This window comes from Vulpes lagopus, chromosome 2, assembly GCF_018345385.1.
Source record: "Vulpes lagopus strain Blue_001 chromosome 2, ASM1834538v1, whole genome shotgun sequence".
Lineage (NCBI taxonomy): Eukaryota > Metazoa > Chordata > Mammalia > Carnivora > Canidae > Vulpes > Vulpes lagopus.
This window is the reverse complement of record NC_054825.1, coordinates 15,661,139-15,680,067: the sequence shown is the minus strand read 5'-3', so window position 1 is coordinate 15,680,067 and position 18,929 is coordinate 15,661,139. Positions and strand designations below refer to the sequence as shown.

General features: G+C 38.0%; 1 protein-coding gene across 4 annotated transcripts in view; it reads right to left on the bottom strand.

Annotated features, from left to right (window-relative positions):
• Positions 1-6,731: 6,731 nt before the first annotated feature.
• LOC121484300 (alanine and glycine-rich protein-like) overlaps positions 6,732-18,929 on the bottom strand; it is a 37,446-nt gene continuing 25,248 nt past the window's right edge. The window contains exons 2-4 of one of the 4 annotated variants that reach the window (XR_005985981.1): positions 16,382-16,541; positions 13,919-14,117; positions 6,732-6,953 (exon numbers count right to left, since the gene is read on the bottom strand). Coding sequence is in view for 1 of the 4 variants with exons in the window: in XM_041743325.1 (XP_041599259.1) it covers positions 13,964-14,117 (154 nt within the window). In the remaining 3 variants the exon portion in view is untranslated. Of the gene's footprint in view, positions 6,954-13,057; positions 14,118-16,381; positions 16,542-18,929 lie in introns of all 4 variants that reach the window. The other 3 variants (XR_005985980.1, XR_005985979.1, XM_041743325.1) reach the window with 3 other exon arrangements.

Sequence of the window (18,929 nt, the reverse complement as noted above, 5' to 3'; positions counted from 1 at the left end):
CATAAAGAGATGGGGAATTTTAGCAACAAGACAGAAACAATAAGAAAAGTAGAATGGCAGGACACCTGGGAGGCTCAGTGGTTGAGTGTCTGCCTTTGGCTCTGGTCAGGATCCCAGGGTCCTGGGATGGAGTCCCACATCAGGCTACCTGTATGGAGCCTGCTTCTCCTTCTGCCTATGACTCTGCCTCTCTCTGTGTGTCTCTCTCATGAATAAAGAAATAAAATCTTTTAAAAGATAATAATAAAAAAGAAAAGTAGGATGGAAATACTAGATATATCTGAGATGAGAACTTCTTCAGTGAGCTCATCAGTAGACTGAACACATCTAAAGAGAGAATCAACAAATTTGAAGATATGTAAAACGAGGTATGGTTCAGTCACATATTGGAATATTATAATTTATGATAATGAATGCACCACAGTCACACCCGACAACATGGTTGAATCGTAGAAACAGAACATTGCTAAAAACAAGCCATACTAGAAAATGTATCATCTAGGGATACATACTTGTATGGTAAATACTTTTTTTTAAACAAGAGAATTCTTTAAACCACACTATAACTCAGTGATATAGCAGTGTCTGCTTGGCCATAGTTGACTGGACTGAAGACTTGATCCAGACTGGACCAATCCAGTTCTCTCTCCAGAGAATTTGGATTGATTGGGAGAGAGGACACTTATTAGTCTACTATGTGGCCTCTGACCTGAGAATTGAGGTGTTGTGAACTGAGTTGTGTTTCCCCAAAATATATGTTAAAGTCCTAGTCTCCAGTGATTGTATTTGGACAGGGAGCCTTTGGGAGATAATTAGATTTAGATGAGGCGTTAGGGTAGGCTCCTCACTATAGGATTAGTACTCTTACAATAAGAAACACCAGAGTTTGGCGTCTGTCTTTCCTTCTACCATGTGAGGACACAGCAAGAAGAATGCCATGCTTCAGCCAAGGAAGAGAACCCTCAGCAGAAATCACCCACACTGGTACTTGACCTTGGACTTGGTCTCCAGAACTGTGAGAAAAAAAATTTCTGTGGCATAAGCCACCCAGTCTGTGATACTCTGTTATGGCAGCCTGAGCTGACTAAAATAGACATACAACTCTGTGAACATACAAAAAGTCAATGAATTTTACATTTTACATGGGTGAATTGTACAGTATGTGAATAAAGCTGTATTTAAATAAATCACTAGAAGCCCTGGGCTCAATTCCAATCCTAAACTTCCTGGCTGGGAGACCTTAGAAAACTCATTTAACTCCCAAATTTAATGATTAATTGCTTGGGATTTTTAAATCCTGGCTCTCTCATTTGCTACTCTTACATCCTTAACCACAACCTTTTTGAGCCTCAGATTTCCTTGTCTGAAATAGTAGCTTCCTCTTTGGGATTTTTAATGAATTAAAAGAGGTAATCAATGTTATATATCACCATAATCAGACATATAGTAAATACTCCATAAAATTAGCTATTGGTTCAAAATGTACATGATATCACCATAATCAGACATATAGTAAATACTCCATAAAATTAGCTATTGGTTCAAAATGTACATGATTGTGGTGCCTGCCTGGCTCAGTCAGTAGAGCACATGACTCTTGATCTTGGGGTCATAAGTTGGAGCCCCACACTGGTTGTGGAGCCTCCTTTTAAAAATAAATTAAAAATGCACATAATAAGAATAATATTCACCTCACAAGGGTTATTGGGAGCAGAAAGTCTCATACTGTATATGAAAGAACTTTTTATTACAGACCATTGGGCAAATGGTAATTATTTACTTGGTTGATAACAGGCACTTTTTGTGGATCCTAACACTTTACACCCCCAGGAGGTTCCTATTTTTCACCGAAGGAGCTCCTGAACTAATGCATGAAGACATCAACCTGTCTGCCACTTCCGTTCTGGAATCTTTGTTCAATTCATCTCAGCCTCTAGCTGTGCCCATGTTTCAGAAATTTAAGTGATCATGCTTAAAATGGCTATTTGGATGTGAAGCATACTGCTGAGTTTGATATCAGTCAGTTTCTTGGGAATTGTGTTCTGAATGGGATCTATTCTATCCTTCAGTAAATAGTAAATGCTTTACTTACCAGTATGGGGCGGGGGCGCTTAACATAATGGAACTGTTAGTTCGAAGCAGACGGTGAGAGGCTGATCATACAGCATGCTGGAAGTATAAATTGGCAGTAACTGGGGGGAAATTAAGAGAAAAATTGGCAGTAACTGGGGGGAAATTAAGAGAAAAATTGGACCAAAAATGGGGAGATAAAGTCAAAACAGAGGAACAAGTAATTGAGTCCAGATTTAGGCCAGAACGTGAAGCTTGAAGGACCTTAAAGGTCCTTTAGACATGAGGGCTAGTGACAGAGTGGAGATTGTAACTGTTTCAGAAGTAGGCTCTGCCATTAAAAGACATCAGTACAAGGAAATAAAGGCAGAGGTAAGAAAAGATTTTATTCTCTAGCAGGAGTCAGGTAAAAAAAAAGTACGAGCTGTCCAAAGACACCCACTCCAGAGACTACTGCCCTTAAAGGAAAAAAAGAAAAAAAGAGTACACAATAAGAGGGAAAGTATTCTACACAGCCTAAGAAGGGATCTGGATGTTGCATGGGACATTTAAGGGATGAGAAGTGCCAAATGGCAAATTCTAATCATCAAGGATTAGACATCTTTGACGGCTAGTTTCCCCTTAGTTCAGAAGAGAGGAAGGCACCCAAGCTATATATAACGGATCTCATTCTAAACACCACAGATGGGCCATTGCTTCTTGGCCTTTGGGCTAAGATCAAGTATAAACACCAGAGATAGGCCAGAAAGGGCATATTAGCCACAGGAAGTTCTCACTGTTCTGTTTCACTTAACGACAAATCTCCAGGAGTGTTGGAGACACACAAATGACAAAAGCTCAGCCAATATTTAGATACATTAAATCACACCAAAGGGACCGACAGTCGAAGGATGGCATTGCTGCTTGTAACACTGAAATGTTCCATTTCTCTTCACACTGCAAGTGCAGGAAATTCTTTTTTTTTTTTTTTAAGGTTTTATTTATTTATTCATGAGAGACACAGAGAAGCAGAGACAGAGGCAGAGGGAGAAGCAGGCTCCATGCAAGGAGCCCGATGTGGGACTCCATCCCAGGAATCCAGGATCATGCCCTGAGCCAAAGGCAGATGCTCAACCGCTGAGCCACCCAGCTGCCCCAAGTGCAGGAAATTCTTAAGTAACATGAAAAAAACAATGTCCTAGCCTACATCTTGTGACTAAGCCACACATCAGATGTTTTTAATGGCCTAAAAAGTTCCTAGTCAGGGGCACTTTGGTGGCTCAGTTGGTTAAATGTCTAACGCTTCATTTCGGCTCAGGTTGTAATCTCAGGGTCATGAGATCCAGCCTGGTGTCAGGCTCTGTGGTGGGTGTGGAGCACCTCGCTGCGTGCATGGATGCTCGCTCTCTCTCTCTCAAAAGAAAATATCCCTTAAAAAAAAAAAGAATAAATAAATAAATAAATAAATAAATAAATAAATAAATAAAATATTCATTTATTCATGAGAGACACATAGAAAGAGGCAGAGACATAGGCAGGGGGAGAAGCAGGCTCCCTGCAAGGAGCCCGATGTAAGACTCAATCCCAAAACCCTGGGATTACAACCTGAGCCAAAGGCAGATGCTTAACCACTGAGCCACCCAGGTGCCCCTCAAAAGAAAATATTCCTAATCACTGAAATCAATATTATATGTTTTAAAAATCAGAATAAAAGCTTTTAGTACAAGTAATATTCCTGATATATGGGCAGAAAGCTCTTGCTAATAGGGTCAAAGCAATCTCAACTCCTGATGACAAGATCACAGTGATGCTATGATTTGATTGCAAAGTCCAGCCCATGGAGTACAAACATTGCCTGAACATTGCCTTACAGGGGTATAGAACTCCAATCTGCACAGCCTGGCATGGATAATCTTTATGTCATACATTTGCAAAGTCCCAAATCATGTAATATTCAGAGGGTGTAAAGCCAAGCTAACTCAGGGTGCTGAAGAGAGTTTCAGAGGACCTATATATGATCATAAGTATGAGACAATGAACAAATCTATCTTTGACTTTGCTTGCATCGGCTATTATTTCTCTTGACTATTGATCATATTTTCCTGCCTTTTCATAATTTTGTAATTTTTATTGTATGCCAGGCTTGGTATACAGGAATCCAGAGGCTGCAGATGATGTCATCTTGCATTAAATAGGCAGATCACCTCAACCAAAACAGGGATATTGTTGTCTCCATTCTTCAGGTGTGGCTCTCCTGGCTTTTGATTGAGACCCTACCGGGTCTCTATCTCTTCAGTTCTTCAGAATTGGTTCTGTCATTTAGAGGTTTTGAATTTAGCTTTTTACCTTCTGACCCCATGCATCTTTCAATATTTAGCAAATGTTTAAAGGGGGTAATTGACTGTATATTTGTGGCAGGATCTCTCCTTTTGGTGGGACTTTGTCTCTCAAGTTCTGTGAAATTAGGATATTTCATTCTGCCTTTTAGAAGCTCCTAGTCAAGTCCTCTAGCATCCAGGAATCAACAAATGCTCCTTTGTGTTCAGTTCTAAACTGGTTTACAATCTGTCAAGCCAGCCCCACACCATCACCAAAAAAAGTTCCACTAGTTTCTCTTTTCCCAGGAGAGGTCCCTCTTCCTAGGCCATGCCTGATTTCTTAGTCCTCGCCTGGAAATGGCAAATATCCCCAGAGAAGAAAATGGCCAGATATTGTTAGCTCATCGAGGAAGGGTTCCTTTCTCTCTAGAATTTTGATTCTTATGGTCTTACTGTGTCCACAATCTCTGATGTCTTTTAAACTATGATTTAGTAACTTATCCTTTTTTCCCCCTACCTATTGCAGCAAGAGCACTGGCTTTCAATGTGTTACTATATTCTACCTTAGAAGCAGAAGCCAGGAATCAGCCTGTAATATTTCTTCAAAAGTTTATATGTCAAAGGTGAGACCTCTCAATAGAATCCCTTGATCTGTCTGAATAGGCAGGTTGTTTTCAGTAATCTTTCCACTGCAATACTACATAGTTAAGATCACCTTTTGTCACGATCTTTCCAAACTTGTTATTCTTTACTTCTCCCAACAATTCTTCCCTTCCTCCATCCCATCAACCACCCAAACACACATCCGCATACATAAAAACATACACATACTGCATTTCAGCAATACCAAACTACTGTAGTTTCCTCAGATAAATCATGATGTTTTCTCTGCCTGGAATGCCCATTTCTTCCTTATTTTCATAGGTAACTCTTCTTCATCCTCCTAGAATCTTCACCTCTTGCTGGAAGCTTTCCTTGTTACCAGCCATTCCTTTCTTCTATAACTCCATTCATTGTTCTGTATTCCTATCACAGAACTATGTTGTGTTGAAATGATCTGTTTACTGATTGATTCCACCCTCCACCACACCCCCTGTCACACAAAATGGGATCCTTAAGAAAAGAAAATTTGCCTCGTTGGTCTTTTTGTCTCCAACACTCAGTGCAATGGGTTGGCATTAATATTGATTGAACTGTACTCTCTCCAGTGGGCCATAATGCATTTTGATCCAGAATGACTAGATAACAGCAGAGCCATTAGAGGCCTCATCTCCAATGCTGTTGACATTGATTTTTTTTCTTTTAAGGTACATTTCCTGAGGTCTCACCAGTGCCAAAATATGAAGAAAGTAATCATTTCTCTCTGACTAAAGTGGGATAACTAGTCATTTATTCTTGAGTTAATAATATTAGCTAACACTTACATAACTCATGCTAGGTGCCAAATATTTTACATACATCATTTTATTTCATCTTTACAACCACTTTCTGAGGTAGGCACTCTTGTTAGCCCCAGTTTACAGAGGAAAAATCAGAAGCACAGAAAGGTTAAATAAGTAGCAGACTATAACGTGAGTATAGGTTATCTGGTTCCAGGGGCCATAAAATTAACCACTGTACTATCCAGCATGTCCTCTTGGCTTCCTTTCCCTCTTGTCTCTTTCTCCTAAATGTTCATTATATAAATAGTACATTAGGAAATTCATATTGTGAAAAATTCAAAAACAAAGCAAAAGCCCACTTTAATCTAACTTCCCCACAAGTCCAGATTTCTTCTGCAGAAGTACTCACCACTGTTTGGTTGGTGGATATCCTTCTAGACCCATTTTTTCTTTGTTTACATACATATAGCTCTCGTGCATACATGTCCATAAAAACAGAGAAATATTTTTCTAAAAATTGCTGCAGGTTTCCATATCAGTATTTGTAGGTCTATTTCATTCTTTGAATGCTGTAGAGTGTGGATATATTCCATAGTATGGATGCATTCTAGTTTAGTTAACCATTTCCCTTTTTTCCTGATTTCACCGTTACAAACAATGCTGCAAATGAATATCCTTGAATGTGTCTCTTTAAAATTGTTTGCAAGGGGATCCCTGGGTGGCGCAGCGGTTTGGCGCCTGCCTTTGGCCCAGGGCGCAATCCTGGAGACCCGGGATCGAATCCCACATCGGGCTCCTGGTGCATGGAGCCTGCTTCTCCCTCTGCCTGTGTCTCTGCCTCTCTCTCTCTCTCTGTGACTATCATAAATAAAAAAATAAAATAAAATTGTTTGCAAATATATGTCTAGAAGAAAGACTTAGAAATAAAATTGCTAGGGAGGAAGATTGTGTCAACATTTTTTTTAATGGTGATACACAAGTGGTCCTCCAGTGAGATTGTAACTTTTATTCTTTGTCATTCACAGATAAAAGGGGTTGAGGCTGCTGTGTTTCCAGGAAATCAATTCTGTATATAAACACTGTCACTCTCTGACACATGAAGGAAAGCCCAGGTCTTCCCTCTTAACCACTTCATCTTCAGGAAGAAAGAATTTTGATGTAGGTTGTAGATAAACAGAGTCCTTGAGAACACGCAACAGGATTCCTAAAAAAGGAAGTGGCAGGCCAGAAGGAAGTGAATTTTCTGTGAGAAAAAAAATGAAGTGAGTCAAAGCCTTCTTTCTCCTCTTTAGTTTCTCTTTATGTTTTGTGACCTGTGTGGTAAGACCAAGCCAAGGGTGTGTCCCTTTACCCTTGAAAGGCCACACTAGACGGCACAGGGTTCAGGGTTAAGAGAACACAGAGTGAGCAGTTCTGGAAAATTCTGTTCTAATCCCTAAGGAAGATGAGGGCAAGAGGCCAGAGAGAATGAGGACCGAAGATTTAGCTAGAAGCAATATGCAATTGCCTGGATGTTCCCTTGTCCTCATGCCCCTCACAACTCTAGAAAAGTCACAGAGGTAGTGGCTAGTGATTATTAGTAGCATCAGAATCACTTCTCAGGAGACAAAACCAACAGGTATTTCAATACATTTCATTCTTTAAATGGCTTTAAAATTTGATTTAAGTACTGGTTTTATTTTATATGCTATTTACAATGTTATTTTAAATATTATTTATAATGTTATTTCAAATCTTATCTTACTTGAATTTACTCCTAGTATAGAAAGTTGTTGATATTACTCTCTGAAGCCCTTTTTGTAAAAAGAAAAAATAATAACAAATGTTGCTCCATCCTTATACTCTTACTGCATGCTCTAAGGATAAACAAGCTGTATTTTTAATACAAGGTTAAGGTTGCAGAACTCTCTGATAGCAAACTAACTGACTCAATTTGTAATCATATAACTAGAGCATATTATCATCACAATCTAACTTATTATATTGCCAAAATCCAAATATGCTCTTTCTAATACACATTTGACCAGGGAAAAACAAAAGGTATTTATGGCTTCACACTGTCATTGGTGTTTGTTTCCTCTTATCCTATTTGGGTTATCATAAATCTGCAATTCCTATCAGCAATTCTAGCTCTTTGTCTCATAAGTACATTTTAGTAATTCGAGGCATAAATACCAGTGATGCTCTGCTTAAGTAAGGCTATCCATCTGTGAAACTAGGAAGACTATCCTGAGTCTTCATACTGCCACCTTCAGGACATGAATGCTTCTGCACAACTCTGGAATGCTAACTATTAAATTAAATTAAATTTTAAAATAGTTGTCCCCTAACCCTCTAAGAAAGTTGCCGCTTATTTAACCCATACTGTGCAGGAGGCCTATGCTAAGAACTTTTTAGTATTTCTTTCACTATTTATCTCTCTATAAGGTAAATCCTAATTTATGTAAGTAGATACCATCATTCATTCAACCAAGAAATAAATAGGGGGCTGAAATACAGATAAGAACAATCAAAAGGTAGATTTAAATTGATTTATAATTAAAGCAACTGTAAGAGCTAATCATAAAGAGAGCAAATAAAAGATAATTTTAGACAAGGGGTGCATATACAAGAGTTCTGTATGGGGGCAAAGGGGGAGGGGACTTGGCCTGTCCAAGGACTAGAAAACCAATTACAGTGGGCTTGAGCAGAACAGAGTGAACTTGAATTATCACATTTCCAGTTGGACAGGTAAGCAGGGACCAGTTCAAAAACCTGAAATTTGGGCAGCCCAGGTGGCTCAGCATTCTAGCACTGCCTTCAGCCCAGGGCGTGGTCCTGGAGTCCCAGGATCAAGTCCCATGTCAGGCTCCCTGCATGGAGCCTACTTCTCCCTCTGTCTGTGTCTCTGCGCCTCTCTCTCTGTGTCTCTCATGAATAAATAAAATCTTTTAAAAAAGGAAAATGAAAAAGAAAAAAACCTGAAATTTTATTTTTAAACTAAATATAATGAAAGACCACTGAACGATTTTAAGCAGGGAAATGGTGACTAGATATAGGCCTCAGCTTGAGGGTAAATGTTTAACAAACGGCTATGGGGGGAAAGGTTCTAATTTGTGGCATTTGCTGATTTTCTGTGATGTAAATGCTCTCATTGTGATAAATTTCAAGCCACCAACATGTCTTTACTTAACTGGAAATTGGAAAAAGCCACACATAATTAGCTGTCAGGTACCATTACTATTAGGCTCCAGGACACACCGCTGCTGAGAGGAAGCATGAGATGAACACAAGAAAATGTGCATTGAATTTGACAAAATGTAGGTCATTAGTGACCTTAATAAAGGTTGTTTTCAGACTCTGGGGGCAGAAGCAAGTTTGAAGTGGGTAGAGGAATAAAATGAAGGCAAAAAAGGAGTGACAATGCATGACTTTTCTAAAGAGATGACAACTAAACAAAGAGGAGTAAAAGATAAAAAGAAATTAAATGAGATTAAGATTTTTTCCCTAAAATGCATCAAATAAGTATAAGTGGAAGGCATAGGATCTGAACCCAGCTTTGTTGGACTCTAAAGCTTATGCCTTATTTAGAGCTACCTGGACCCTAGAGAGAAAAGCAACATAGAATTATAGATGATTTTTTAAAATACTTTTCTGTATTTTCCAATTTTTTCATTAACAGAATACTCTTATAATCAGGAAAATACTTATAAAACTATAATGGATTTTATATTTGCAGAGTAACTACTGAGATATAGCAAAGTATATGAAAACCATTGGTTAGTCAAGTTCAACATAAATAGCCTATTACCAAACAGTGCTACCTAGTACAAAGCTTACTTCTCAGATAAATATTTAAACATTAATTCTATTTTACAGCTTATAAATCAACACATATTAAAATATCTGTGAACTAAAATACCTAAAGGTGCAACCTTCAAAACTCATGACTTCATAGATTCTAATTCTTAAATGACTTCACAACATTAGACATGGGAAGGGACCATGTTCTGAATTTTGTGTAGTGCTAAGTACGCTGACACAGCTCAAAAGACAATGAATAATGGTAGGAACCAGAAAATGATGTAGCTTTCTGTAAAAAATGAAGCCTCTTGCATTGAAATTCAAAATAAATGATGATTGTTTTTCTCTAGAGTACAAGGGTATAATAAGGGAATAAGTTACACTTGGGACTTGAATTTCATGAGGATATTTTTCCTTTGGCTTTGTAAAAAGATCTCTGTGATCAGAGAAAGCATTCTTAGAACAGATAAGAGGTTGGGGCATGTATGTAAATGCAATTGACAATTATGGTTCCATTTTATAATTGATATCATATCATTCATGGGTAAATACAAGCTATAAGCTTATGTTGTATGTTTAGATTATAATACTAAACGATTATAATGATAATTTTGAGTGAATATAAAATTTCAAACTAATAGAAATAGTTTTTTTAAGATTTGTTTATCTGAGAGAGAGAGAGAGAGAGAGAGAGAGAGAGAAAGAATGCACATAAGCATGCGGGGCCGGGGAGTGGGGAGCAGAAGGAGAGAGAAACTTCACAGGCTCCATATGTGCGGAGCCTGATTTGGGGCTCGATTCCACCTCCCTGAGATCATGACCTGCGCTGAAACCAAGAGTTGGACACAATGGACTATGCCACTCAGATGCCCATAGAGATAGCTTTTTAAGGGCATCCATATAATCATTTCTGTTTCTTTTTAGTTCTACACTTAATAGAATTACATTTAGGATTTTTTAAGTAGGAAAAAGAAATTGCTATTTTCTCGAGAGGAAAAAGTATATTACTTGCAGATAATTCATCTACTAAAACAAATTCAAGAGTATTTACAGTAACACTACTTGAACTATAGAGTATGGTCTAACACAAAAATGAGCATACAAAAATCAATAGCTATCTTACACATCAGAAGCAGTGTGCTAGGAAACGTAAGGGAAAAAAAGATCCTATTTATCATATCACAAATATCTACATAATTCTGAAAATACCATTAGAAGTATAAAAGGCATTGTTGGCCACTAGGATTGGACTACATGTGTGTTTAAATCTTTGATGGTTGAGTTGTGGGAAAGTTGAAGACTGACTTTTTTTTTTTTTATTCATGATAGTCACACAGAGAGAGAGAGAGAGAGAGAGAAAGAGGCAGAAACATAGGCAGAGGGAGAAGCAGGCTCCATGCACCGGGAGCCCGACGTGGGATTCGATCCCAGGTTTCCAGGATCGCGCCCTGGGCCAAAGACAGGCGCTAAACCGCTGCGCCACCCAGGGATCCCCTGAAGACTGACTTATACTTAGTTTTGAGCACCTTCAAAATTTATCTTTCTTTTATGAAAACTTACTTTCTATGAAAAATAAATGCTAAACTGTTTTTTTTAAAATAACCTTATTAATAGATGGAGAAGTACTACAGTATTACCCTTGGATTTGCCAAGCGGCTCCCATTAAATCATTTGATCAGACTGCCACCTACAGGTGACAAGAAAAGCAGAATGGCACTAAAATACCATCCGCCATATATCATATTAAGAAAAATGACCGGGAAAAAAAAAAAAAAAAAGAAAAATGACCGGATTGCCAGATAAATACAGAACTCTCCCTTAAAACTGTTTTCAGTTAATTACCAATACCTTTGTAGTATAAGTATATCCCAAGTATTGCCTATGACGTACCGATATAAAAATTTTTCATTGCTTATCTGAAATGAAATTTAACTGGGCATCTGTAGTTTTATTTGCTAAATCTGGCAACCTTTAAAAATAAATATAATAATGTTGAGCACACTCTCCTGCATAAAACCTTTCATTGGCCTCAGCGGAAGGTTGAAGCATCTTAACATGGTGTGTAAGAACCTTCATGTCTCACCTCCCATCTGGCTCCTCTCTCCTTACTATCAGCTTCCCATCAACATCAAAATCTTTCTTTTTCTTAGGTATTTTGCTTGGCCTAGAATGTAAAGTTTACTAGTTTGTCTGTCTTTTAATATTGCTTATGGTAATTTTATTATGTAATCACATCTTGCCTCAAGACTTACTAAATTAATGTCAAAATTATAGCAAAATTAATTATAATTAAATTATAATTATAGCAAAATTAATTATAATTAAATTATATATTACTTCAAGATAAGAACTAATAAGAACACATAACTTACATAAAAATATTACCTTGGAAAGACACACTGGAAATAGTTTATCTCCTGAGAATTTTTGTGTTCTTATTTGAATGTTAGTGAATCAAAAGTCCTATGGAACTTAAACTGTATGTTTGTTTGTATCTAGCTACAGAACTTGCAGAGTCCAGTGCGACATAAAAAATGTGGAGCCTCTTGTTCGAAAATGATTAAGAACTTCAATATGATATGACACAACATTAACTCCAAGCATGGGACCCTTATAAGAGCAGATCGCTGACTGCTCAGGTCACCTGCTCTGTATATACATTTTCCTCCAGACTGAATGTTTTTAGAATTGAGATTTCTCTAAGAGAAGTTCCTTTTTGCTTAAAGTAGGACATGAATAATTTATAATTTGTGACGTTTTGAAGATCTTGCTAGATGGACCTACTAGACAATCAAGAAGAAAATTAAGCTTATAAGAATGTGGAATTTGCAGGTACACCTGGCTGGCTCAGTCAGTGAAGCATGTGACTATTGATCTCAGGATCATGAGTTCAAGCCCCATGTTGGGTACAGAGACTACTTAAAAAGAAAAAAATCTAAAAAAAAAAAAAAAAGGAATGTGGACTCTGTAGTCAATTCAAAGCCTATTTTCATGGCTGCTTGGTGGTCTTACTGGTTGGCTTTAGAGATCCACAAACTCCCTCTAATTATAATCAAAATTGTGTGTGTGTGTGTGTGTGTGTGTGTGTGTGTTTACATATGCATTTTTTAGGGGAGAGCTTTCATTCAATTCTCAAAAGGGTTAATAACCAAAAGAAACTTAAAAACCACTGTTCTATGAAATTATTTCTCCTTGTTTTGATGTTATCTCTATGGCTAGCCATGCTTTGCTTAAAGAAACCCCTGCTGGTAACTGGTTTAAAAAAAAAAAAACTTTAAATAAAGGGATTGATACAGATTTTTTAAACTATGTTTATTTCAAAATACAGAAAAGAAATGTAAAAAGAGAAATATAAGGAATAAACAAGTATACCAGAATCCCAGTCAGAGAAATGAAACCCGAAAGGATCTACATTAATCTCTTACATCTTAGCTGCTACTGTCAGAAAATTTCAAAGATAGTAAAATTGACCTTTAGTTGCAATATTTATTATGTAATAGCATATAATACTTACTGAACACTTACCATGTGTTAGGTACTGTCTCAACTATTAATTCACTCCATCCTCTTACCAACCCTATAGTCTCCATTGTAGAAATGAGGAATCAAGCAAACAGAGATTAAGAAACTTGTCCAATGGCACACAATGAATGGTAGAGACAGGTCCTGAATTGGACACAAAGTCAATATACTTTATAAGCTTCATTTTTTCTTCATTATTTAGTAGGCCCACTTAGCAAGAAACCAATACTTCATAGAACATTCAGTTAGGAGGTATCAAGATTAAAGAATTAGAACACTTGAAAATGTATCTTTCCAGAAAACCTTTTTCACTTGGCTTCCAGGACACTGCTCTTCTGTGGGTCTCCTCCTGTCTCTGCCTGCTGCTCCTTCTTCAGTCTCCGTGTATGATTCTCCCCTTCTGTCAGGCCTTGAACCTCTTTTCTCCATCTATATACACTCCTTAGGCAAAACTAATCCAGTCCCATGACTGTAAATGCTGTCCATATGTTGGCGATTTTCAAATTTGTATTTCCAAGTTGGGACACTCCCTTGAACTCTAGATTCACATATTTAGCTGCCTTCTCAACCTCTCCACTTGGCATCTAATCAACATTGTAAACTAAACCTGGCCAAAATGAGCTGCTGATTTCCTTCTCTCAGGACTCTCATTCTCTCTCATTCAGTAAGTAGCAATCCCATCCTTCAGTTAGAACAAAAAACTTTGGAGGTCTGTGTCTCTTCTCCCTCCCTCACGCCTCATATCAGATCTATTGGCAAATGATTGGCAAATCTATTGGCAACTTAACCTTGAATATATGTCCAGAGGAACAGAAAGCAAAATCCATCCACTTTCTTACCCCAAGCCACCATCATCTCTCTTACCTGGATTATGGCAAAGTCTCTGTGATGGCCATGAGAATATGCCTCTCAGAGCTCCCAGTGCAGAAGGATAATTGACTGGTGGTCCCATCCATCAGTGAGTTCACACGGAAGCCACACTTCCCACAGAGGCCATACTTCCCATGGAATGCTTCCATCTTCTGGCTGGTCAGGAATACTGGGACGGGCCCATTTGCTTAAACTAGGACATGAATAATTTATAATTTGTGACGTTTTGAAGATCTTGCTAAATGGACCTACTAGACAATCAAGAAGAAAATTAAGCTTATAAGAATGTGGAATTTGCAGGTACACCTGGCTGGCTCAGTCAGTGAAGCATGTGACTATTGATCTCAGGGAGACAGGGTGGGGGTGCTTTGCTGGTAGGTGACTTTGGCTCAAGACCTCTCCGTTAGCCTTACCAAATTTTCATAGAATCACAGTTTCAGACTGCCCCTCTGAACTTCCTGCCCCCTATCTGTCCCTTACCTGGGTCAGACCTACACTGCAGTCTGAAGGCCACTTAATTCTGGTCCTTTCTATGTGCCCTTTCAGGGGTGCCTCTTAATGAATCTCTCACACATCTGATCCCAACATTCTCAGAGGACCCAGACTGAGATGAACTCAGTCTGTTCATTAATCTTCCTGCTTCCACAGTTACATTTCTACAGTCTCTAGACACAGCAGCCAGAAGGGATCAGGTGAAAACCAAACTCTTCACCTCAGGCTCTAGGCTCTACAAGATCTGCTCCTTGGCTTTACCCATGGATCTCGTCTCCTTTCTGCTGACTCTGCTTCAGCTACACAATCTCCTGGCTATTCTTAACCCTCTCGGTATAATTTGCTGGCCCTTGCACTTGTCTTTTCCTCTGGAATACTTGTGCCCCAGACATACACAATCTTGATCCTTCTACTCATTCAGGTCTGTCACTCTCTATCCTCTCGTTCCGCTTTATTTTTTTCTTCATAGCATTTAATCACCATTTGACATATTATACATCTATCTTGTTTATTTGCTTGTTGACTCCCTCATCCCCAGTACAACACAAGTGCCATGAAAACAGACACTTTGTATTCATTCCCACATTCCCAACACAAATAAAAGTGTCTGGCACATAACTACTTAATAAATGTTGTTGAATGAATAAGAACAATGAACTGTTTTTTTTAGAGGGTGGGCATGGCTAGAGAGAGAGAGAGAGAGAGAGAGAGAATCTTAAGCAGACTCCATGCCCAGTGTGGATGGAGCCTGACATGTGGCTCAATCTCACAACTCTGAGATCATGACCTGAGGTGAAATCATGAGTCAGAGGCTTAAATAACTGATCCACCCAGGTGCCCCTTGAATAATAAAATTCTTACTAAAGATCATGTATAAGGTCATAAAAATCAAAGGAATTTATAAACATAAGTTTGATTAGGAACATCAGAGTTTTCTAAAGAATGAGAACACAACCAGAAAAATGAGTACCATAAGTAATAAAGGATATACATTTTTGTTTTGTTTTCTTTTTTTGCTGATTATAAAAAATGCTAATTTTTTAAAAAGCAAAATTCACAATTATCACTAAACTTTCATATAAATATGAAATAGTATTTTATCTCAAGCAAGCTTAAGCCACACTTAGTTAGCTGGATTATACTGGGAAAGTGCTAAAATATCAAGGGAGTAAAAGCTGTCTTTCTATGACTTTTGAGAGGATATGTGATGCTAGGGAATAGTTAGCAATCTGTTTTTTTCAAGCATAGAGAGAAAAATATATAGGAAAACATTCAAAAATCTCCCTAATGTTGGGAATATATGACAGCAAATTAACTTACTGACTGTAATGAGAAGTAATTGGAAATATATCTGAATTTTTGTGAGATTTAATGAAATTGGAGTCTTGAACACACTTGAGATTAATTTTTCAAAAAAATCATGTTCTCATGAAATTCAAACCCACTTTCCTACTTTTCTCCCTGCTTTTCTCCTTTTCCTACTTTCCTAGCTATATTCTTAAGGAAAGAAAAATAAAATCAAAATATTATTTAATCACACTTAGAAAATCTGAGTACCAAAGTTTAAGTCAATGGGTCATACAAAATTTCTCTGACATAATAGCTATGTGCATCCAATTGGCAGACTCTGTGGCCTGGAAATAGAAGCCACAAAGTGCCTTTTTGGCAATCTGCCCTTCTCTGAAAATTACATTTAGAGACAACAGACAGAAATGCAGACACTCAATCCTGGCATTGATTCATTGCACCGGAAGGTCAGAATTATTGAAGGATTTAAATGATATAACTACTACCGGGAGTCTATGCCATTTTTGTCAGTGATTAAAAGAAGCCAAGTAGAAATTACATTTCTGGTTTTACCACTAAGATATTGCACACATTTGAATTAGTCTTCTCAATATAAGCATGTTTTAGAAATGCTTATGTATTATTATATGGTGGGGACAAAGAAAGCATTTATCTTACTGAATTTTATTCTGCATTCCATGAGGAAACCTGGTCCAGCTTTCTTTTTTCTTTGTTTCTTTTTTCTCTTTTCTTTTCTTTTCTTTTCTTCTTCTTCTTCTTCTTCTTCTTCTTCTTCTTCTTCTTTCTTCTTTCTTCTCCTTCTCCTTCTCCTTTTTCTCTGATGAAAAAACAAAACTATGATCCTTTGAACTTTTTTAGATAGTGCATGTGTGATTACTTCTTAGGTTATGGAAGGATTCAGGGATGGCTTAACTGGTTCTGGCTCAGGGATTCACATGAGCTTGCAATCAAGATATCAGCTAAAGCTGCAGTCATCTGATGATTTACTGGGGCTAGAGGCTCTGCTTTTAGGCTTATTCACACGTCCAATGGCAAGGGCTTCATTCCTTGCCATGTGGGCTCCTCCATAGAGTTGCTCATGATATGGCAATTAACTTCCCCCAAGGTGAGTGATCCAAGAGTGAGAGAGTAATGAGACAGGTGCTGTGATATCCTTTGTCACCTAACCTCAGAAACAATTACCATCAATTCTGCTGTATTCTACTGCTTGTGTAAGCTCACCGTGATGCACAATGGGAGACAGACAACACAAAGGTGTGCATAGCAAAAGATGGGAATCTCTGGGAAACATCTTGAAGGCTGCCTACCACACTCTAACATCATTTTCCTCATCTATAAAGTGAGGTCGGTTTTTTAAAAAAGATTTTATTTATTTATTCATGAGACACACACACACACACACACACACACAGAGAGAGAGAGAGAGAGAGAGAGAGAGAGGCAAAGACATAGGCCATAGGCTAATGTGAGGTCTTTTAACTAGATGATTTTTAAGATTGGTGACCTCCTCTCTCCCCAATGCCATTTCCAGACCTTGATTTTCACTCTCACATAGACAATTCTATTCCTATTACTAAGCCATCAAAAAGAATGGAATCTTGCCATTGCAATGATGTGGATGATACTAGAGGGTATTGTACTAAGTGAAATAACCCAGTCAAAGAAAGACAAATACCATATGATTTCACTCATCTGTGGAATCTAAGAAACAAAACAGATGACTATAGGGGAAGGAAAGGAAAAATAAAATAAGATGAAAACAGAGAGGGAGGCTAACCATAAGAGACTTTTAACTACAGGAAATAAACGGAGGCTTGCTGGAGGGGAGGTTGGTGGGGGGAATGGGATAATTGTGTGACAGGCATTAAGGAAGGCACTTGATGTAATGAGAACTAGGTGTTATAGGCAACTGATGAATCAATAAATTCTACCCCTGAAACTAATAATAAAAATAAAATAAAATAAAGTAGAAAAATATCCTATTTTTCTTAACTTTAAGCCATATAGCTGTACCAACCTCCACTCATCTATGTTGTCATTTACAGACTTCCTGGTCACCATTCTTCATCTCTGTAACTTAGCACCTGACCTACAGTTGTCTTTCTCACTCCAAGTCCTGCCATTAGCCCAAGACTTCTCCGTCCTCTTGGGTGACCCAACCTTCACCATGGCCTTCCAGTTCTTTAACCTCCTCATCTCCAATGCCCTTCCTAGCTACTTTATTTCAGAATCCAATTCACACTAACACCCTGAATTTTTCATCACCAAAACTGTTCAACTTTGTAAACAATAAACACAATCACCTCCTCTCTTGTTATAACTTCCTGTTTTTCTGATTCTCTAATCAACTGCCCCAGACCTGGTTGGAACTTCTGGGAAACTATCACATCTACGTTCTCTGTATCAGATCTCTCTTGTCTTCACTTCATATTGGATTTTAAAGTCCATTACTTGAAATACTCTCTGGATAGATTCCTCACATCCTTTGTTTCATAATCGCTTTCACATCCACCTGGAAAAGCCTTAGTCCTGATTGCTTTCAATTATCTTATACCTTCTCTATTACCTACAACCAGACCACTGAAAGCTGCTGGAGAAAATCATGTGAGAGTGTGGGCTGGATAGATGATCCTCACATTCATACAGGCTTCCACAGTTGTCCACCAGTTTCATAGTCAAGGTTCCCTAGTCAGCTCTCTCTTCCAGTCCCACAGAGGCTATTTCAAATAATCCCCACTTCCCTCAAAACTCCATATCTGCCCCTGCCACCTCCCCTAGCACCCTCACTTACTCTTTTACCTCGCAAAGAAAACAGAATCCGTTAGCTGACTCTTTGTGTCCAGACTCATTCTTTTCTTCTTTCCTCATATCATAATGAAAGAGGAGTTTCACCTCTCATTTGAGGTCTGTCCGTGTCTAAAACTCCATTCCCTCTCACCAGCTCAGAAATTCTTTTTTTAACCCAGTGCAATCTCACTTCCATCTTCCCGTCTTCCCTGAGGTAGTTCCTTGTTTTATTCTGTTGACTTTCTCTTTTGTCTAAATCTACTGTCCAATATGGTACCACTAGCCACATATAGCTATTGAGCACTTGAAATATAGCTAGTCCCAAATGATAAATCCTCACTGCTTTAAAAACTTAATATGTAGAGAAAAGAATGTACATTCTCTCTTTAATCACTTTCCATATTGATTGCATATTGAA